The 24,438-nt window shown below is 37.1% G+C and overlaps 1 protein-coding gene across 2 annotated transcripts in view; it reads left to right on the top strand.

Moving 5' to 3' along the window:
* Positions 1 to 19,637, top strand: part of LOC117607592 (uncharacterized) — a 114,727-nt gene extending 95,090 nt beyond the window's left edge. For both annotated transcript variants that reach the window (XM_076688611.1, XM_034331465.2), the window contains one exon: positions 14,303 to 19,637. In XM_076688611.1, the coding sequence (XP_076544726.1) occupies positions 14,411 to 16,105 (1,695 nt within the window). In that variant the 5' untranslated portion in view covers positions 14,303 to 14,410 and the 3' untranslated portion in view covers positions 16,106 to 19,637. The remainder of the gene's footprint in view (positions 1 to 14,302) is intronic.
* The last annotated feature ends 4,801 nt before the right edge of the window (positions 19,638 to 24,438 follow it).

Genomic DNA, 24,438 nt, shown 5'->3' with positions numbered 1-24,438 from the left:
ATAATAGATTTTACATATTCATCACTTCAATCTATATTTACTCTATTTCTTATTTATCGTATGATATACGAATCGTATTTTGGAAAGTGGTCATTTAATGATAAGCAAAATCAGAACTCGTATTTCGTCAGTGCGGTTGTTCAAAATTCAACGCGCGCTAGGCACGTCGGATATAATAAATGGATCTTTAATGAGATGCGATGAGACGCATCATTAAAAAATGAGACGGACAGGGCGCCGATCGTGAATGTTTTCATTGCGATAGGTACGGTTATATTCGATGACGTTTGTTTTCATTCTTGACACCTGTCTAAGGTTGAACTACCGGTAGGTGTTACGCAATTGGATCGTAAACTTTTTCAGCTGGAATTTCGGAGGAATGTTTCTATTAGGTATACCAGAAAATATTCAAAATAAATTGTTCAATTTAGTGTTTCAAATCATTAGTAGGTACATTCGTGACCAAATCAAATTCCTATTAATTTAAATTTTCTCGCATAAACGTTTGGGAAATGGAACCTCCTCACCTATACAGTCATTCTGCTCTGTAACGCCTAACGAGAAGGGCGGAAATCCTCGGGGCGCCTAATTTCATTTCAAGTGTATTCCATCAAAGTAGCATGAACTTGTTAAAAAAAAAATTGTAGTTCTATGTGTTGGTGCATCAATATAATCACACTATTCGATTTAATTCACCTTCGAATACACGATATTCTTTCCACCGCAATTATTTTAACACCTGTGAACTTTAGACTGCTCCATTACCAATTACTTCCCACTTGCAATTATTAACACTTTCTGTAGCGTGCATGATTTAAGGTTTCTCTGAATGTTAATGATAGATTGCAAAATTGTACTGGAACATCTAATTGTAGAAAATTCAGTTGTTTTATAGCCTTCATAGTTCTATGTATCTATTATCTATATTTTCAATTGAAAAGTTTCCATTATACAATATTTGCACAATGTAATTTTATAATACTTCCATAAAAATTATCGCCTTAATTCATTATGAAATTAAGTAGAAAAAAATAATAATTAAATTCCACATTTATAGTGCCAAAGATTGTACCTGAAAAATTAAAAATTAATAAAATTTTCCCATTTTTATTTAGATTGGTATGTCTTAGATAAAACGTGACAATGACACAATTAACGCAATACCATTTCAATGTGTATGTACGTTTTCCTAATTTGTCATTACCCTTGCACAAGCTGAAGATCAGGCACATTTATCTATATTGTTGCTGTTCAGCATAACAACGACACATTTTCGTCATTGACAATAGAATTCGTTAAAACGAAGCGCGATTGCAGGCATTCAAATCACCGTTTTAAATGCAATTGACACTGGCATTGTGCCCGATCTCTGTTAAAACCTACTCGAACAACAAACAGCTTGTTTCACAGGTGATAGACGTTGCAGGTTGCAAATGCCAAGATCAAATGTTGACCCGTTTTCGAGGATAAATCGCTGACCACGACAAGCTTCGTTTTCCACGTTTTCTGCCGGCAACTTGCAAGTCCCTTTTACATGCTCGTGACTAATGCCACATCTTTCTCGCGTTGCACCGTTATGGATATTTCAACTATCCGACACGATTGCACCGCTGGAATTCCTGAAATTCCTGTTAATGTGAATTTAAACGTTTCCGTTGCGAATACCTTGCTTGGAATTAAACGAGCAGTATTGCGTGAGAGATATAGTAATTAATACACCCAGGATTATTGAAGGAGATTGTAATTTGAAAGGAAATTTTAATTTTTGTATTAATTTCTTCCTTTTTTTTAATGGAATTGCATTTTATTTTTCCACTGTCCTAAAATTAAAAACTCCGTTACTTTTATAATGAATTTCATAATTTTTTTTTTTAATAAAAAATTTTAAGGAATCATTTTTTTCATATGCCTCGATTCGCAATTGAACAATTTATCACATTTCTGCGATAAAAGCAGGGGAGATTATGTCGTGAGAATTTGAAAAATATTAATTTCGCTAACAATATTTTATAAGCTTGTGTCATTTTAATTTCTCGTCTGCCGTTTAAAAGCACAAGCAAGCCATAATCATTACCCGATACGATCGTGCCGCCAAATTTGGCTTCCATCCAATGTATCTGATACAGCGTAAACGCAGGATCGTGTTTCGCTTTACAGATTCATCACACGATTAATAAATTTCGTTGACATCGTCATTAATAAAGCGGAGGAGTTAGTCTGCTCGTCGAAATGAAACGACGAATTGTAGCGATAATGAAAATTACTGTTACCGTGTAAATTGTTTTTCGCTCGTTTTCTCGTGATAAAATTATCAACCCTGAAACCCTCGATGATATTTAAATACGAAACGAGCATGTAAATTGAATCGTTGCCCGATTTTGGTGATCGAACAGCTTTTGATTTTGATCGGCGTGTGAAGTATCAGGAATATTAAATTAATTTAAAGAAGCTGGGTGAATTGAAAAAATAGAAATTAATTTATAGGCATATCAAATGGAAAGTAAATGGAGATAATGCGATAAATATCAGTATTATTATTACAATTTAATAATGATAATCTAAAAATAATAAAAATCTATTAATAATAGTAGTCCAATAATAACATTTATTGTTATTATTATTAATTTTTTATTTTACAGTAATCCTTTAAGAAAGAAAATTAAACAGAGATTCGAACGTTTACAAAGAAGAACACAGGGTGCTAATTGCAATAACAAGATTCCTTACTGACCTCCGAAAGAATTGCTGAAGCGTCGCGACGTCCTTGCGTCGGACGTGCAACGCCTTCATGTCTCAATTAAATGTTTCATTAAAAAAAAAAAGAAGCAATTGGCGGTCGTTCGGATTACTTTGCAGCTCGTGGACCAAGAAAATAAAGAGGATGTTATGTTCCAGTGGGTTGGTTTGCGTTCTTGCCGCAGACTATTCGACTCATTTCACGATGGAACTGTCCGCGTAACGTGGATTAATTTCGAGGACCTTGATGGTTAAATAAGGTTTTCAGGTAAACGGCTTTTGTCCGGAGAGATAGCTCGCATTTACGTTAATTAAAACAGTCTATGCTGGAGCAACACTGGAATAAAGCGTGTGGAACCTTGGTTAATTGACTCAGACACGATTTCACTGATTATTGCCGGTAATTAATTTGATCATTTCTTTATTAATGACGGAATTATTTCCTTCGGTGGATAATTAGTTATTTCTTGATTAAGGTTCTCGATAAGAACTTTGAGCGGAAGTTATTCTTCAGGATTATAAAATTTCATATTTTGCAAATATTTATTAATCTTTTCTTTTGTACAATAAAAATATATAAATACAATAACAAATAATTAGTCTATAAAAGTATTATCAATTTATAATTTATTAAAGGTACAAATTAATTCGGTGCCTTTTCCTTTCTATTATAGTATAATTGAAAATTTATTTTTAAAAAAGAGCAGTAGTTTCAATTTGTCCAAAAATCTACAGTTTAGTATTTTGTAGTACTAAATTATTATTATAATTAATATTGTTGACTCCATTCTATTTTCTTCGTCGAACGTTTCAACACAGTCTAAATAAATATTCCAGATATACCTGACAACTTGTGTGTTTCTCGTCTAGCGGGGTTTACATAGTGGTCGTATTTAAGACTTTCACGATCACATATGATCAGAGACTGGGTTAGGATAGACACGGGACACAGGGTTCACGTTTCTCTTCTACAGCTGAACTGTTCCCCTGCTCTACTTTCCTGACGTAATATCGCAAGGCCGCACCGAGAAATTGTTCGCTGCGATTTGTTCGTCACCTGGCTGCACCGAACAATTGATTTCATAATGATTCCTTTTTCATGCAACAACACGTCGATCACCGGTGAACGGCGTTACGAATTTAATTCAAACAAATAGAAAATCAAAATCAAAATTGAATTCAAATTAAATTAGACAATTGCTACTTAAAAAGTCGTGGAAAGGAGATGAATTGTTATAAACTTTTTAAAAAGAAATTAACACAATTTTGATTAATTTCTCCTTTTTCTATTATAATGGAATATTGAATTCTGCTTCTGATTTTGCATGTATTTAATTTTCATTATTGTGACAGATAATTATTTCTTTTTTTTAAAGAATTTTGGAATATCAATGACTTGTTCTGTCCACCAAATAGTTAAATTATATAAAAGAATAAGTTCAAGGTTTTACTGTTAATAAAAATCATTGTTTTTTTATCTTCAAGAAACTTAAGTTCCATAATAACAGAATTATATTTAATAATAAATATTTTCTACCAAAGTGATTGTAGATATAAATTGTAACGTCAACTTAATTATGCCGAAAACGTCCGGTTGGCATTGTATGGTTTTATTAGCATATAAATTGCCAATAAAATGTTCGCGTAAAGTTGAACAACGTTTTTTTCCATTGTTAATCGCGATTCGTTCGGGATTCGAAGGGACATGCGCGATAATTATCCAGGAGCATTATGACAGGGAACCGATTGCTAGAGATAATTATCAGGAAGAGGATTAACCGGAGGCATCGTAAATAATAACAAAAATTTACATATCTTCTCTGTAATTTCTGAGCGGCGTTGTTGCTCTTTTTGCTTTTATTGCCGAATTCCATGCTGTTACGATTCGGCTAGCGTTCGCTTGTAACAATTTTCTTTCTGTAATTTCTCCCTTTTAATACGTTTCGTTTTCTGGAAACGTCTGGAAGGTGATGTGATTCATTTCGTTTTAGATTCTTGTGTTACAAATTGCCAAATTGCGCCTGTTGTGATTAGACACTTTTCGTGCTAGATTCTTGCATCGAGTATTTATAAGGTGGTTCAATACTTAATGGCAGATAAAGGCAAGGGCGATAAATTTTTATCGGGATGTTAGTGACACAACGGGGCTTAACTTTAATTAATTGGGCCCCAAATCCCCACTGAGAATTTTTCCGAATTCCCGATGGCCAATTAACTCTTAGATAAAAGAATTTTCTATTTCCGCAAATCAAAAAACTCAGCAATTTTTAGGCAACTTTTACAGAATTTTATCTAGGTTTCATTAAGGAATGTTATTACTTTATTCGACGTTTCCGTTCAAAGTAAATCTTTGTCCTTAACGATCTGGCACACATCGACCTCAGTTTTCCATTTCGACTTCAATTTCACGCAAACCGCAAAGACATGTATATTCATCTCATTTGAATACAGTGTTTTTGTCTGCTAATAAGAGAGAAATAAAATGCAAAGTAATGAATAAAAGATATAAGAGATAAGAATCTGAAATGTAGAATAATCTGTTTTGTTTTTTAAAACGAAAGCTAAAATTTTTTTGGAGCAGCACCCAAACTAATTTTAACTACGAGCCGCCTTTGGACTCGAGTACATTTCAAGGAAAAATCTCCGATTTACAGATTCTGACAGAAATTATTTGTTATTCGATCCTTCGTTTAAATCCATATCTCGATATCAGTCACTTCACTTAACTTCCGTGCCCTTATTTCGCATAGCAAAGCCATTTTACCGTGAAAACTCGTCAAGAAAGCCGACGATCGTTTATTCTCCCATGTACCGGGGATTATAAACATGAACCGCTGCTTATAATGACCCTGCCATTATTGCTGTATTTCGTGCAATGAGATCACGATGCTCTCGGTGCATGTACGCGCACCTGCGTGAAAGGTTGGCCGATTTATCGAGGCCCGTTGAAAACGGCACGGCACAACGCGAAACCGTATCGCGAGTAATTGCCTGATGAGTCTATAAATGACTCGCAATCACGGTGTTCTGGCTCGCAGCGCGTGCACGCGCGAGATTAATTGCGGCTTTCTTTATTATCGAATCGATTGCCATAAGCGTATCACCGCGGGACGAATCGCGGCAACTGTATTTATCTTCGTCTTCCTTGCTGAATATTCCGAAAATTAACACCTTCCCTTAAACCACTCGATCGTTGCAACGTTAATTAATTTACCGTCTGATGCAGCTTGAAACTATTCCATCAAGTTGTATCAACGCGTGTGCTGGTAATTGAGATTTAACACGATAATTGCCATGTCATTCGTACAAATATAGAATTCTATTATTTATCTAATTAGAAATTATAGATGATAGAATTGTTTGAAAATTTATAGCCATCGCTGTCTGTAAATCATGAATAACTTTCCATAATAGTCTGCCTATGGAATTAATTTATTTCATCAGAGGATAAATTAACGGCGTATTAATCCTCACCGATTAGGAAGGAGATGGAAAGAAAGAAAAAGGAAAGTCGGAGCCGAATTCCGTGGCGCCAAGCGTCGCGACGATCATTACCAAAGGAATCCAAACTGTCGCCCACTCGTGCACAAGGAAGTCGTTTGGATGATGTATCCGATACAAGGCGCCTCTCAATGACTCGGATACTTTTCATCCTGTCATTCGTGTTACAAAGAACGCTTCTCGATCGCGTACGACCCTGCCAGCTGTGGCTGCTGACCTCACGATTATTCAACAGCCGAACGAAAGAATGTATTGTAACGTAAACGTTTTCACCTCTGTCCTTAAACGAGCGGTAACGAAAAAGATCGTATCTACAGGAGGTTTCGTCCAACGAAAATAGACCTTTAGGCACCGGGTGACGGCCTTTCGTCGCGGCGACGATGTTTGCATTTCATCGGCACACTTCGTGCACGACCTTTCGCTCCCGGCTGCGAAAGGTCAGCCGACCTGGTGCGTGATTTAGTGACGTTTCTCGTTTTCGTTTTGATCGATGACACTTCCAAGGTGTGGCGTAGGTGTACGGTGTAAACAGTGTGCCGTGAAGATTATTATTTACCGAAGTGTGTACACTGCTTGTTAAAAGTTTAAAATTATTAGCTTTGTAATATTGGGAATGGTAGGCTTCCCTTAGGGAAAATGGCGATATAGCGAGAAGTCTTATTATCGGGGTATAAATGTCTACTTGGGAAAATTTTATTTAACACGTCGAATGCTGGGGGGTCATTGGTGATTGGCATTACAAATTACACGTATTCGAATAATTAAAGGAAAAGAACAGAGAAATATTATTTTGAATTCTCAATTTTGGTGGGGCCATTCGGAAACTTACCCCATTAATTTTGTTTAAATTACTCTTAATATTAATATCTTAAAAATTAGAATCTTAACAAGGTTCATAAAGCAAATGATTTTTATTTATCACCTATCATTATTTCTAAAAATACAACTGGTAATTGTGATTAGTTCTAATTGAAAGTATTTCTTATCAATAAGAAACTAGTAGCATTTTCCGGTGGAAAAGTGATACGCAAGTTCTTCACTAAACGTATCCACTGGAAGATAAATAGACCGTAGCTAAAAGTCGTTTTCCTGTTTGACTATATAAAACGCGCCCGCGCACCTTACGTAAATTATATAGAACTGTAGTGTGGGAGGACTGAAACATTTATTACGGTGTCCCCCAGTACGAAATTACGCCACTGTGCATTGTGTAAGCATTGCCGCGCATACGCATGCTAGTTAAACTTTCGCCAGCGAGACATTGAAAACTGACCCTTACTTTTTCTCCACCACTGACACGCACGTTTCTGCATTGGTAAGCACATTGTTGTCTACGAGAGAAATTACACTATTTTACCCTTTTGAACTTATTTTCAGTAGAGATAAAAATAAAAATTTGGGGGAAGATAAAATTTCGCTTATGTCATCAATGATTTAATTATTCTATTCTCAAACGCTGTTATTTTAAAAAATTTGCAAAAATTCTAATTTTCAAAAAATTATTCCGTGTCCGTAAATAAAATTTTCGCCTATTCGTAATTATTAATGTTTCAAACTCGACTTCTGAACCCTTTATCTTACAATCTTCCTGTTCGAGGTCAAATTTCTCGAATCCGCAAACTTTCCACGCAAAAAGACGGGAAAAAACAATCTGCCAACCGTGTACGTCCAGTGGAATTAGTTAGTTTGTGCGGTGAATCGCGACATTGACTTTCCCGCCAAAAAGTGGTAATACCAAAAAGCAGGTAGCGACCTTGATTGTCGAAGGTGCATTATCATCGATACGAACAGCATCGGAGAGGAACGACCGGAATTGAAACGAGATTGTCAGAACAAAATTGGTGCGTTGACAGGCGGTACGTCAGAAGGAAGACAATTAGTCGAAATGAAGATAAAAGAAAAATGACTCGGTAACATTGGGGCAAACGAGTTCGACGGGCTACCTATAGGGATGGTATGGGGTCCCCTGTGTACTCTTATATACGTGCATATTCCTCACCACACCCAGTCGCAACCTTGATTGTCCTCTTTCGCAGATTCCTCAGAACCTGATACATTCATGTCATTTACTTCGCATACGTACGATTCCTTGATCTCATGTCGACACGTCTGCCGTTCAGAACCGGACTCGACTGATCACAATGGAAATAAAGAAACGCGGGGAAAACGTTCCACGGCCTTATGTATTTTTCGTCGAAAAAATATGTTGACGCGGAAAAATACGGGTGAACACTATTTATGTCGTTCCTTGTGAAATACGTTTCGGATATGGTAATTTTTCTTCGCGATTCAACTCGAATTGTTCGATGAGTAATTTCTTCCGGAGTTGGGGAAAATTTCAGAAAATAAAATTAAGTGAATGTTATAAACACTTAACATAAATATATTTTATTTTTCATTTTTTCATTTTTCTTATTCCTTTACACCGATTTGGCAACCTCCTCTTTTCTTTCCTTAATTATTTAATTATACAAAATTCGGAGCATCGATTAGCAGTAGAATGAAATTAGAACAGAAAGTATCTTAAAACTGTTGTCTCCGCGTTAGATGGTTGTTTTCCACTTTCGGAGCCGACATTCGTAAGTAGGTCAGGCAACAGCACACTGAGAGATGTTTAAAAAAGATGTTGAAACGGGGGCGACAGTATTAACTTGAATTGCACCCACTTGCATTGTGATGAGTTTGCCTTTAAAACACTGGCCGCGCCCGTGAATCTTCGTCATTCGCATCTTCCACGGTATTCTTCCTACAATTAGCTAATTTAATTACTCTATTGCATTCTATTACGTCAACTTACAATGTCTATAAGTGATTATCATAATTAGATGTTTCTGTTCATTGATTAATTCCGGGACATCAGGAAGCACTGTGTCTCATTAATTAATGTCATTTATTTTCGAAAGAAGCTTAATTATTAAGTTAGTCATTATGTAAGATTTTGGGATAAATTTATCATGATTCTTGTAGTAGAAAGTGATTAAAAGAGATTATGATTATTTAATTTAGTTATCAAAGTTAACATCTTAATTTTGCAAGCTATAGGTAATTGCAAAATTTGTTAATCTTCAACTTTTAATAATTGATGTATAGGTCCAAATTATACTATTCGTTTAATTTTTTTTCTTAATATTGCCACAGGTTTCGAAAAAAGTACTGCTTTTTCAAATAAATTGAGGATAAAATTATAAAATTTAATTTTAATTGTCTGAGAACATTGAGAAAAAATTGAATATTTTAATTAGTGTTCTAGGCGTAACACTTATGGTACACGTGTTAATCTTCTTTCATATCACAAAATTAATCATGGTTTATAAATGATTCAAACTTATCCAACATGACCACGAAGTGTATTACAATATACCTTTATCAAGATCTAATAAGCTAGCAATTCCAATCTAATTTCATCGACCACACGTAACACCGAAGTGTTGTTCGGCTGAGCTCATTCGCACCCTTCTAAAAATCCCGATTCTTTGACGGTGACGAGGCCTGTCGTTAAAATGGCCGCACCTGCATATTGTTTATAACACAAGTATATATATATATATATATCTGGTAGATCGGGGTCCTGGATTTGTCCCACGCGAATTCCTTCGTTTAACGGCACGCTCGCACGCGTGAATCGTCATCGATGTCCCTCTTTATCGATCGTAATCAATGTATGTACTTGAAGATCGAATCAAACCAAATTTGGATCGTGTACCTATCGTACGTACCGTTCGTTATACGAATATTTGACAGAGGTACGTTCACCTTCTGAACACCTGTCAGTAAAGTAACTTTAATTAGTTCCAATCGGAATGGCGATCACGTTCATCAATTCATATTACAACGGGACCATGATTAACAAGGTCTCTGACTCGAGCTTCTTTGAAGGTTGCAGAAATGAAACTTTTAAATTGATAGAGGGGAAGATACATTATTCTCTGAGATTTTATATAGCTCCTTTTATGATTGTTTAAAAAATATTAAATTTTCGAAAATTTGTTAGAGATATTTTATTATTTAGGTTGGAATTTAATTAATGACTGCGTCCGGTATGAATTTTTATTTAATTTTTTAATAATCAACTGAGAAAAATCTTCTTTTATTATTTTTATAAATACAGCAGATGAAAATGCAAATTTTACTATTTACACTGGAAACTTTTAATTGCATTAATAGTAGATTAATTATGCAAGGTAGCAAACGAAAGATAAATTGAAAATCGAATAAAAAGAAGAACTGGAAAGGTGTTTGGGAAGGTATCTTGAGGTGTTTTTCAAATAAAGGCAAACGAGTAACCTGACACCTTTTATCTCAGACATCTTTCACATGTTCATCAATTTAACTCTTTTTCTCGTAAAAGTATTCAGTTTACATTCCTCGATGTGTTTAATGGCACAAGACAAACGAAAAATTCCTGGTTTCGCATGTTTCATACGAATAACACTTGCTACAAATGCGAGCCATCTGCAAAGGGGAATAAATGGGTGCAACGAATGACCTCATCGAAGGTGTCCACACGACACTGCGTGTTCTCCTTTCAACAGGAAACCGTTCTAGACCAGTCCTGACTCTGCTTAAACGTTGTTCTCCGCTGCTTTATAAATCGACTGATTATCAACACCTTACCAACTGGGAGTCTATTAATAATCTTTCTGATACCAGCAGTTATTCACTGAAAATTAATTCATATCTAAGCCTTTTGATTCGCTTAATAAATATTTAGTACTAATAGATATTTAGTAATTTAAGGTTTAAAATTAAATAGTGAAGGTTAATCCTAGATAGACTAAAGGGCAAGGGAAAGAAGGGTTTGATGACTGTGCCAGGTGGAAAGTATTGAAAATTTGTTACTTTTTCAATTTGGAAAATTTTCGATGACTGTATGTTCATCATTAACACGTAATAATTTTATATGCACTGATTAGTGTAGTGACTTGTTCTACATAGAATAAACCGAGGTTAAAATAAAATAATGAAGGGTTATTTTGGATTTTAAATGAATTCAATCATTCTTATCCTTGAATTCCGTATTACTTGTCTCTATTAATCATTTATATTACACATTCCTTATGACGAATTTTACACTGGATCGTTCAGAATCTGGATATTATAGTAATTACTGATTTTTCGTGATTTTTGTAATTTCTTATGATCACTGTAATTTTGATGGATAATGAAAGGAATTCCAATGGAAATGATGGTTATTATAGTATATCTTTAATACAAATCGTATTACGATTTCCATATGCAAACTATATTAAAGGGTTCACTTTTGCGAATAAAAAAGAAGAAGTATATCATGTATTTTTGCAAAGAAATGACATTGTAGAAATTATAGGAAGCAGCTTGTCAGTTTAATTAACATGATGTTTCGACAAAAGTAAAATAAATAAAATACCTTTTGTAAAATTTTTAGAATTTCTTCGGGTAATTTTACACTTTGTACCATAAAAGAAGAAAACATTTTATCATTTTTTGTTTGAACGTTTTTGTTGATCGTAACAAACCAGAATTAGCCTTCGTTTTTCACAGCAATCAAGGCTCCATAATTTTGTCAAAACTTCAGAAATTCCAGAACTTCAACTGCCATGTCGCTTTTACTGGAACTATAATGACGGCCTTACGACGAGCCTTGACGAAAGAATCACGCAGCGATCAGTTATGTCTTTTGTGTTCGTTTACGACTCATTAAAGACGATTGCGAACTTCAAAGAAATATCAAAAATTGCATTCTGTTGAATCCTGTTTGTTAATATCGCTAGAAAATTAATCGTTTGTCTGTTCTTGACTGTTTCGTGCTGGAATGAAGACGCTTTGTTTATTTCGAGTTACTAATTTAGACGAATTTTATTTCTAAAAGCCATGCAAAATAAATTAGTACAAATAAACATGTTTAATTTGAAATGAAGAATCTAAGATCCGTCATAATGATAAGTATGATTCAGGCCATTTATGTACAAATACCATTTAAGGTTTTGAAATTAAAGATCCACTAATTTGGTGATAAGTCATCGTATTTTCACTACAGATGAATGTATCACCCGAGTGATATTTATTGCTTGAATAATTACGTTTGCTTTAAAATTCAAGAAAAATCCTCGAGAACACTTCTCATTCTTCTACATATCTTCAAATCGACATGTAATTTAAGGATTGCAGTAAAAGCAACAGTATAATTGCATGTTACATTTTGCGATGGACATGCATCCGGTGACGAGTGTCCTTTGAAATTCCATGGTCAAAGTCACGCTGCTCGAGGTCTTCGCTTATCTTAATTCATGGTGTTCGAATATATAATTACTGATTGCAGCACTGAATATTTCACACTGCTTTTTAGTTTCGTTTGCACCTGCTGTTATTCCTTTTCTTGACTATCGTGTCAAAGAAATAAATAAATAAATAAAGAAATTGTTTATTAATGCAATATTTAGAAATTAAAAATGAACTTTCCACATAGCATTAACACAATATTATTTTAGCAAGGTGGCAAATGTAAAGTTTATTTTGGGAAATAAAACAATCCTATGCTTAAGTAATTTTAGTAGTAACGTGTCTGACTATACATGGCTCTTTCTACTGTGTGACAGTCAACGTGTTAGATACAACACGTAGATTTACCTATTTGCATTCATGTAACTAGATTCAGGATACTTATGCAAATATGTACACATTTTCTTCCAAGACTATCCTGCAGAACTTTAATATGCAAATTTTATCTACATTGTATCCTCAAAAAATTGGACTCTACTTTATAGTATGTGATACACCTTTAGCATATATTTCGTACATTTCCATGTATGATAAATGCATAAACATCAACAATCTGCATATAACAAAATCAGGAACGTATGTTTGATAATTCTATAAAATTTAGAATTTTTTGATGTTAATGATGTTAATTTTTATTAGATATCTAATAAAGTCATTTCAATTGCTAAAAGTTTCTCGGATCCTGAAAGGATTAATGTTTGAATCTTAACAATAATTACTCCAAAAAATTAATTTCACTCCGCAGAGTTAATTTCTTCATTCGCTAATAAGAACAATGGAAGAAGTAATTTCCATTTATATTGTCGCATCAATTGTCGTTCGAGAAAATAACAAGAGCTGTGCTCGAAATGAGTCGCACTCAATCTGAGGCAACAAGAACACTCGGAACGTTCGCTAATTTACTTTCGTATCGGGTCGTATCGTTGTCGTTGCTTTCCATCTCTCGCGACCGGTGACGAACGTGTGTTCTTAACGCACGTCGAAGGTCGTCGCTTTTAAATACACTAGGAAATGAGATGTTTCGGAAGATAACAAGGTGACAGCTATGAAACACGAGTTAAAGTTTCACGGCGTAATAAGCTATGCGACCGTTCGCCAGACTTAACAGCGGCCACGACGTAATTTATAAATTACTCGGATGCACCTGGCGCGACCTTCGTGAATCCGGGATGGCCAGAAAAGCCGGGGTCGCCGCTCCCCGGGACCATTGAAAAATACTCGCGGCTCGACGTGTTCCGTGTGTCCTCGGATCGTAAAATACTTACGAACTTGTTCACTGATTCCACCATGAGTAGTTCTATCCTTTTTTTCTCTTCTCCTGCGAACAAGCATTTTTTCGTTGCGCTAATTGCACCATCCGACCAGCGATAAAGTACTTTTCGGTGGAAAATTTTCTTATGGTTCGCTGGCTATTTTTCTTAACTTATGTAGATACTTATATGGATACGTAAATAGATACTTAGGTGGGTAATTAACCAGGTGTTTACAAATGCAGTTAACTAGGCACTTATTTAAATATTTAATTATGTGTTTAAGTAGGTACCTTTTTAGACATTTATTATGATAAAAAGTTTGAATACCAAATGCTAAATAACAAAATACATATATTCTTGTATTGTCATTACCCTGTCATTATTTTAAAATTAGCCAAAATAATTTTTATTCAAATAAATTAAGAATGAATAGTTTAAGAAATTGCATTCGATGATATACAATGCTATTTAAAGAATCACGCTTCTCCTAAATCATCCAACCATTAAATTACAACTGATTTCCGCATTCCACTGAAGAATGAAATGTCTCTCAGGTACTGCTGCAGGCGGCACTGGTGTGGGACGAAGTACACAGCGCTCCAGCGAAAAGGAACGACATCCTAGCGGGCACGGAATTTCTGTCAGTCTTCATAAACGGCGCCATGGCGACGCCACCCCAGCGACGCAGAGGTTTCAGACGAGGAGGACACACGACGACGGTCGGGGACAGCGCGACGGCGGAGTCGCATCAGCACGAGGCCTCTATTTACCGGATATCTCGAAATCCAGCCAACAGACAGGTCGTTCCAAGAGCGCGGAACACCAGTGGCCGAGAAGAGGTCGTTCGGTTCTACCCTATAAGTCACAAAACGCTCGAGAACAGGCAACAGAATCTAGCCTCGTTGATCGATGAATTGGGCACCAGCAGCGATATATCGTCCACGAGACTAACGCCGCAAAGTTCCAGCACCACGGTCACCTCGGTGGCATCCAGAGAAAAGTCATCGAGAACGAACGCTACCAGTAACGCGCCCAACAAGCCAGTCAGTCGGCAAAAGGTCATAGGCGTCAGCGTGACATCCACAGTCGAAGCGACACCGTACAAGGTCAGGGTGGAGCATTACGACGGTAGCGACGCGACTGTCGTCACCCCGTCTCCAAGATCTGCCAGCAGTTCTCTGAGAGAATCGTCGAAAGACACCAGAAGCACCACAGTCAGGTCTCTCACCGCGAGAACGAGTCCTAGCAGCACTACTATTAGAACAACGACAGTCCCAACAAAGACGTCGACAGTGATACCATCGTCTTCCAGCTTCGTTACGGAGGAGCTCAGCAACATTGTATCCGAATCGAACAGGAGTGAGTTTTCCGTCGACGAAGGTTCACCGAGTACCAGTTGGCGGAGCCAGGGTGCAGTGACCCCTGGACCAGCAGCGAGACACACCGCTACCTACGGCGACCAGCAAACAGAGACTAACCTCACCTCGTCCAACTCTCAGGAGGACATGATAACCCTTCCTACGGAAGAGAATTACGAACTCCCCGAAGAAGACTCGGAACCGAAGGAGTACAACGAAGAACCCGTCGAAGAACGCTTCCAGGCTCAAGGTCGAAAGGCTGGCAGACACTACGACGCTTCCCAGTACAATCGACCCGGTTCCAAAGTGTACTCTCAACCCTCGAAGAGCTACAAATCGCCCAGACCCTACGAGCCAGCGAAACTGTACAACGAACCGGCGAAGGTGTACGGGGAACCTGAGAAAGTGTACGGGGAACCAGCGAAGGTGTACAGCGAGCCTGCCAAGGTTTACAGCGAACCAGCGAAAGTGTACGGGGAGCCAGCCAAGGTGTACAGCGAGCCTGCCAAGGTCTACGGCGAACCTGAAAAAGTGTACTCGGAACCGTCCAAGGTCTATTCGGAGCCGGCTAAGATATACTCGGAGCCTGCTAAGGTTTACTCGCAACCCGCCAAAGTGTACAGCGAGCCTAGCAAGATTTACGACTCCGAAGGTGAGCCATTGAATCAGCAACGAGCCGGTGAACCCGAACAGAACTACGAGGTGGACGAATCGGTCAGTGTGAGCAGTAACGGGAACGTTCACGGGCCTCAATTGATTCTTAACGAACCCTCGAACGCTTCGGAAGTCGAGGACGGCCACAAAGTCGGTTACGTGGTCGAGGGAAGGAACTACAGGAAGTACAGGGTCGAGGAAAGGACTCCGGATGGCTTCATCGTTGGGGAATACGGTGTGGTTAGCCACGATGATGGCTCGTTGAGAGGTGTACGGTACACAGCCGACGGGACCATCAATCCTCGACTGATTTACGACGCATTGATGAAGTTCCTTGCTCTGTGAGAGAATCATTGGACGGGGATGATTGTAGATTTGTACGGAGGCGGGTCGACCAGTCGCGTTGCTTTGCTCGATGATACGGGGATGAAGTAAATATACAAACGACTGATTTTTTTTTACTGCTCTAATGATCGGATGATCATTTTGGACAGGCCTGTCTAAAGGCTGGTTCAGACACGACTAAATTACTAGCCGTGTCTGAACCAACCTTAACTGCTAGAAGCGAATGAACCACTGCTCCCACTCTTACCGCTTCAGACTTCCCCCACCATCCATTAGTGTCAGTAGTTTCTCGCTAGATGCTATATCTGCTAGGATCAGGAATACGCGTCAAATATTGGAAGAGTCGGGGAACCAACTGGAAGAGTGGGGGGAGCCGAGCGCGAGCTGCGTGGTAGGGGAAGGAGTCACGAGTGGCCCGCGGGCCGCAGGTTAGACAGGCCTGATTTAGAAGTTAGGAGTTAACGAATTTAGGTCGAAAGATAAAGAATGGGTTTCTGATGGTAAAAGTGACGAAAACTTGATTAATATGGATTTTAATTAATAAAATAAAATACTGTTCCCTCGATTTAGAATTTCACATATTGAACAATCTTTTTGAATTCAATGTCAAATCGGTAAGAGTAGTTCTAATAAGTCAGCTGGTCGAGCTGGTTAATGCCGATAGCAATCTTCGTCACCGAGTTGTTTCTGCGGCCTGGAAAAGGTCACAGTGATCCTCACGCTGGTCTCGCGACCGACTCTTTCATCAGAGAGCTTGAAATTATAAAGGATACGGAGTTGAACAGTATTTATGAACAACCATGAGAATACTAAAAATTCATGAACATCGTAGTCATTAATTTAGAGCATACAACTCAAATACGTCTTTATACCTTCAGATTTTTATCGATCGTATATATCCGCCCTTAGCTTTCTAAGAGTTAATAATCATCGGAGAACTCGTTCGAAGCAACGCGACGAGATCGACCAAACGAAAAATAAATATGACTGATTCCTTCGCTCTTGCCAACGCAGCTGCCTCAACGATTAATTTTAAGGACTCTAACCACGGTAGCGATCTGGGATCTAAAGAATTCAACGATAAAACGTATAATTCCCTGTTTTGGGCGTCGAAGCACGTGTGCATCCTATCGAGCTGAATGCTCGCTGGACGATTCGATCGGGGAATTCGAAATGACGCTCGTCCATTGTGAAACTTGACAAATGAAAGTGACTGCTCTGGGTGGCGAAAGTATATACGAACTTTTCTGTGCTACCAGAGATGGCCTTTTCAGTGACTCCTTCATCGAGGAACATTTCTTTTCCCTTCGTTCGTCTAGCGATTGCGTTCCACGTCGTGTGGAGATCCTCGATCGTCGCTCCTCGTAGTTGCGTCATTTTTGTGATCGCGTTAACCCTTTCGCTGCGAAACATCTACACTTATAAGTAAAAGTAAACGTTGTTGGTTGTAAGTAAAAGTATTTGATCAACGTTAGATTCGCAAATAAAATATGCTTACGATTTTCAATTATGAATAAACTATACTTACAGGGTGTTAAAAAATACCCTGAAGACCTCTACACCGCTGGATAGATCACGAAAAATCGAAGTGAAAAGTTCTGTAGCATTTTTCGATGGGATCAGTAGTTTAGCCACATTTCGTTGTTGAAAATTGAGTGACAGTTTGAGTGGCAAAACCCGCGGAGTAGGAGACTAGGCTAAACTACTGATCTCATCGAAAAATGCTACAGAACTTATCACTTCGATTTTTCGTGATCTATCCAGCGGTGTATAGGTCTTCAGGGTATTTTTTAACACCCTGTATATTATAATAGATTAGATTGTGGTATAGTAAATTATCAATTGAAAAATCGTTTATTTTAATTAACATTTATTGAAAAACTTTGTTAATGAATTTTATGATCACCACGAAAGAAATACTGCAGCGAAAGGGTTAAACGCAAAAAATATTTTTCCTCGAGTGTTACGATTAGAAATAGTAATTGAGAGATGGCACGGTGTCTTGTTTGGTTACTATTGCTTATTTCGATACTGATTCTTACGACGGCACACTTGTCACCTTTTTTTATTTAACAATTTAAAAAAAAAAAATCATCGCTTGCACTTAGAAATTTCGTTTCCTGAAATTCAGTGGAAAGTAGCCAATTTCAAATGCAATTCAATTTTGAAATACCTTTTGTTAAATACAATACAGCATGTTCGATAATTTTAATTAATTTTCGGTAATAGAAACTACGTAAATTGCAAGAAGCAAGTGACCAATATCAATTTGCAAACTGTTCGCCGCGTAAAATTGTAAAACAATTACAAGAAATGGAGCAACGGAAGATCTTTAAAAATGAAGAATCGACTGAACGACTGGTCGCGTGTTTTCGTCATGGCGACGCTTCTGTGATGAAAAAGCTTATCGAGAAGTCACAGCTGCCAGGGCCTCCCCCTTTTCGAATTTCCCTTTAATTATAAGCTTATTTAATTCGGTTCATTTAGCGTTAAGTATTAGAAGGCTCCGCAGCTGCGATGGACTTGCTGACTTGTCACGGCAGCGTATCTGTGCCCCTTAAGTTTAGTAATCTTCTTCGAAGTTTCTAAGACATTCCCGCGTCAAGGAACTGTAGCTCACTCGACGAGAAAGCCGTAGAACGTAAGACGATATTATTTTATTTCGAGTTAACCCTTTCGCTGCGGGCAACGTATAATTACAGTCAATAATTAGTGTCGTTTAGTATACACATTAATTCAATATTTTAAATTACAATTTGTATGATTTATCTTTGACCTTTGTTACTATTCTCATTCATTTTATTCGTACTCTGATCGAATATCAAATTACAATAAAATAGAGCGTTAGAATAATTAACTTTCGAACGGCGGACCATGGAGAAAGGCCTAATTTGAATTTACCTTTGTTTTCAATTTTTATTTTCTAAATTTTACACTGTTCCTTGTATTCATTTTTCAAGTTTGGGTCTAGATTGACCCAGAAGAGGGTTCAAGGGTTAAAAGAAAATTATTCGCCAAATGGTAGTGATTGATTATTGATTATTGTATGATATAGACCGTAGCTAAAGGGTTAAATAGCTCATTCTTCCTCATTACCTCAATCTTTGAGATAGTTCCTCCTGCCATTTAAACGAAACGTATCATACGCGTACTCACCTTAAATTATACACGATATTTCGATCGTTCCCATGTGCATGCGCTCAAACTTGACCCCCCAAACGACAATTGAAAAGCGATTTCGATCGCTGATTTTCGAAACATCGTTCGTTCGAATGTTGCTCACCCTCGTAGATTAAGTGCGTGTTCGTTGCCTTTACCTTTTGCATGTAAGCGATTAAAGTATTCCGATATGTTACAAGTGATATCGTTTATTCTAAGGACTTCATTACGTTACGCGTACATCGTAGTCTAATGTTTATTATTCAAATGATTATGCATAGCGCTGTGCAACCATTGTCATTTCTCGAATGCAACTTTGTAATAAATTCCATTGTCATAATATCACTGTCAGCTTATTCCTATTTTTTCCGTGATTAATCTAGATTATTATTATTATTATTATTGATATTTAATCAGAATGATCTTTCTTTTTTTTTATACTTCGAGTGGTTTTTATTTCCGTATATTAACTTCAGTTCATAATAATTACGCTAACCTGATAGAATAATTGAAATAACTACACTATTGAAATAAAAGGAAATGAACAGTACAACAAATTTAAAAAAATTCTAAATAGCAAGAATATTACATTAATTTCCTAACATTTTAAATGGAAAGTTGAAATGAGAAAATGAATTTAATTTAAAGTACCATATTCAACCCCTCTCCCCAACTTTAAAATTAGTATGGCCTTAAACTTTCACTTAAAAGGTAAAAAGAAGAATAATCTATTATGAACAATAATCTCAATTATTTCTGTACGAATTTTCTCACTGACGTATGAATACCAAAGCAAATTCTTCCTATAATTTTCATAATGACCTATCGAAAGGGGTTTCTCCTTGGTTGGCTCCTTGGAAAATCGAGAACAACGTGTACTTACTAGTTTACCGGGCTAAAGAATGATTTATGCGATCATTATCGACACAAAAGAAAGTTGATAATAAAAGGGTTGAAAAAGTGGAAGGGTATTGAGCGATCAATCGAGGACAATAAGGGGTTGTAACCGGTCCGGATAACACCCACAGAGCTAATCGTACTACGATAATTCACACTTATGAACATTAATCTGTGCTCTCGATCGAATCCCAACGCTGTGATTTTATCAGGCCGTGAAAGAAAAATTAATTTAAATATCACGAGCTTGTAGCCAGCGGCTACGAAGCGTTGAACGTCCATGACGTGTTATTAAATGGGTGAATAAATAGCTGTGGGACAGCGGCAAAGAACGTATATTGCTTATTAAGGTTTTGTTCCCTTTTTTTTCTATGGAAATATCAAAACGTATGATTTAAGAATGTTTTTTATTGAAGTGGACACTTTTAATTTATTTCAAATCGCGTTGGCAGAAATGGTATTACCTTTCATTATTTGCAATTTTATTTTAATGTTTATTAAAAATAAATGCGTGTGAAGGAAAATATGTACATATATATTCAGAGGAAAATTTAATAGTAGATAAACATATAATATAAATAATTGCATTTCTAATTAAATTTTCATCGTTAATAAAAACGATGTTAATGGTTTTGGACTACAAATAATAAAAATAAAAATGAAGGCCTTAATAGTGTACAGTAGTAGATCTGGTTAAGTATACATTTCTTCAGAGCTGTTTCTTTCGAAAATCCATACCAATAAAAAATGTATTCTAGATATGAGAATGTCAGCCCCATTAATAATGAAATTCTACCTACCAAAACTTACCACACATCTGATCTTCAGAATAGCTGCAATTAATTTCTAAACACTATCTCAGCTCGAGTCCACATTCGTCAATCATCTCCAATCCTTTATTCCCTTATTAGCCAAAGGCGAGAACCGGTAGCCTCCTACCTCCTCCTCGAGAAGATGCATTTCACGCTTGTCAAACAGTTCATTTCTTTTCTTCTTTCATCCAGCCTTACCTGATCTGGATTCCTCCAGGCCCGTTAAATTCGTCCGTGGGCGATAGAAGCGGAACTCGAAGCGGATTAAAATATTCTGCGGATCAATAAGTTCCCCGTGGCTGATAGGCAACTCCTGCCAGGCCTGTTTCATTATCCTGGCGCCAGACAGGACTCTTTAGGGTCTCGCAGAGTGTTTTAGCCACGGGGGCAGTGAACGTCCTTGGTGTCTTTCTGGGGTCTTTCATCCTTCGGGGTACGTTCGCCTCCGGTTCGACGCCTACTTCGCTGATGGGAATGGTGGATCAAGTCGTAAGACGACTTCTCTATGCCTGATATGGAAGTTTTATATGGGAATAGGAATGTTTCACCACCGATCCGGGATACTTTTATGGCGTATCCGAATTTTCGTCGAAATTTCAGGGAGACGCGTTTATGCGCGCGGATCCGTATTAAAGGTGAGTTTTATTTTTGAATTTGATTGCTGTTCCCCTGGGGGTAAGAGAGCTTTGACTCTTCTAAATGGGGAAGAAGTTCGGGTTTAGGCTAAAAATATCCTGAGAAGAATTTATTGAAATATTTTTAGTTGGATGAAACTCGAAACAGCTGTGGATCAGAGAAATACGTTTTTTAAATTTTTTACTGGAATCTATAATTGATTTATTTAATATTTTTCACCCGTTTTTATTCATTTTGCAATGTCTGATGATCTTGAAAATGTTATGTTTATTTTCTATATTTATATTTAATTATATTGTGTATAATTGAGAGGTTCCATAAGTTTTGATACCCTGTATTGTGTTTATTTGTTCAACCCCTTCTGCTATTAATTTCTGCATCGGTCAGAGCTAATTATTCATTGCTCGAATTTTCAAGCAAATAAAAAAAATTGAAATATCATGCAACGACCCTTGACTGAGCAAATTATAATTAGAATTAAACTCAAAATTCAACCATACCGAAAGTGCCAGCCAAATTTGATACATTTGAACTGTAAGGTGCGATATTATAGAGCAAAGAATTAATAAAATATTTTTAGTAACACTGATATTTTGTCTTTTTAATTTCAGATGAATGCACGCTTGGATGACAGCGTTATCTGGCGGTGAACATAGAAACGCTGGAAATTTTTAATAATAAAAATATCAAAATAGTATAAAAATAATAAATAAGATTTATCAACAAAAACAATATTGCCCAATATAATTTTTTATAATTTTAGTGTTGTAGTCACTATGTTAAATCTTTTCAAATATTTTACCCCTGGGATATCTGCAACCCGCCAGGATCTCGAAGAATCGGTAAGGTAGAGTATTACCTTACCTTAACACTATCGGACAACGTACACAGTCGGCACGATCAAAATCCTTCGAAAATCTTCAATCGTAGCTGAGTAAACACCGCCACGTGTCTCTGCCACTCGACGTTATCCATACTGGACAAAGAGGAATCATCGTGGCGCGAATAGCAGAAACGTACGAATGCGCGAGGGAGACAGTAACGGTTCATTGTGCAAATAATTGAAATACTAATCCCCTTTCCCGAGGTAGTGACAGTCACCTTAATCGAGCGGCATTTAGAAGTGCGTGCTCGAGAGGGTGTGACCCTGGAACGATCCGCGCCGCAAAAAGCGAAAAGCAAACGCGACACGCACGCGGCCCGCGGCTGTACACGTGACTCCGCATGCGACCACTTCAGGCTGTGTCTCTTCAACTTTTCCTGGTCTTCTCATTTCATGGGGATGGGTATGTACTGGACACGTTTGATGCCACTGTACAGCCTTAAACGGTTCGGGAAAATGAAAGATGGAAGAGGGTTGCATTGGATCAACCGATAACTTCATTTAGGTCAAAATGTAATTAAAAACAAAATATACAATGATGTAAAATGTTTATTATTATATAAACTTATTATAAAATATGTGTTATGAATAAGCGACACTAGACATTTGGCACGTTTGTTAAAATTAAATTCTATTGAATTGAATTGTAATTCAAATTAAATTAAATTTTTATTTCAATTAAACTTTATTAAATTAAATTTTTATTTCAATTAAACTTTATTAAATTAAATTTTTATTTCAATTAAACTTTATTAAATTAAATTTTTATTTCAATTAATTTAAATTTAACTTTATCAAATTAAAAGTAGAGTGGGTCTAATCCACTTTAAACAAAAGTCTTTAAATTTATTACTATTTGCATTGAGTTATTTAATATTTTTTTAAAGCTGAACGAACACTTTTTAAATTCGTAGATGTCGATGATCCACGGTTCGTAACCACAACATGACTTACAATCAGTTCCTCCGCCACTCGACCGGCATCAACAGCATCCCCCGGAGCACGATGAAGAGGGAAGACGCGATCCTGAGGGATCCCTTTGGGCAACAATGGGTAGGTAAATGCGGAACAAGAAGCTCGGAACCTCGAATGACCGCCTACGGTGGATAATGAGGAAGAAATTAGTGGTGCGTGAAGGTACGAAGAGGCCACCTGTACCTTTACCCTCCGTCGTTTCAGCAAAGGAGAAAGAGGCACTCGTACATATCCTTCGTCCTTCGCATCGTCACTCCTCCCACGCTCTTATTTTTCAGAAAGGACTCGCCTCGTAACGCGAACAGGCACAAAGGTACTCCTCGAAGCCATTCAGCCGGCATAGATCCTCGATAAAACATTGAATGCCACTCCTCCTGTCCATTCATACCTCTCCTTCATCTTGTTTCTCTCTCGTGGACCTTCGACCTCGTAGGTAAAAAACGACGTCTCATCTTGAATCAAAGACGTGGATGGACACGCATGACGGTGGCTGTCACTGAATTTTTGATGACAGTCCCTGTGTTTATCGGTTTCTTTCAACTGATGTCAGAACGATAGTGGTTAAAGAAGGACATCTTTGGATGTAGTTTTGTTGTTTCCTTAGTATCTCTCTGAGATACGTCGTTGCTTTATTTCTGCCCCTCTGACATTTTATATTCGTATTTTGGAAATTTGATGGGTCACAGGGTGAGCTGTGAATGAAATATACAGTAAAGCTCAAAATTATTCAGATATTTATGAAAATTCAAGCGATTATTTATTATTTTTTATTTTAAATGATTTACTGCTTGCTTTCTTCTTTCAGCTAAAAATTCTATATGGTAGAGTGAATTGGAGAGTAGAATAGGAAACAATATGATGCACCTTCCACGGTATAATCAGACATGCGAGAATACATTTACCCTCGCTATACACGTGGCTTGACCCATGGGAACCTATCATAAACTCGTTGCTGTCATGTTTTAATCGTC

Source organism: Osmia lignaria, chromosome 6 (assembly GCF_051020975.1).
Source record: "Osmia lignaria lignaria isolate PbOS001 chromosome 6, iyOsmLign1, whole genome shotgun sequence".
NCBI classification, from domain to species: domain Eukaryota; kingdom Metazoa; phylum Arthropoda; class Insecta; order Hymenoptera; family Megachilidae; genus Osmia; species Osmia lignaria.
This window is presented reverse-complemented; position numbering and strand designations above follow the sequence as displayed.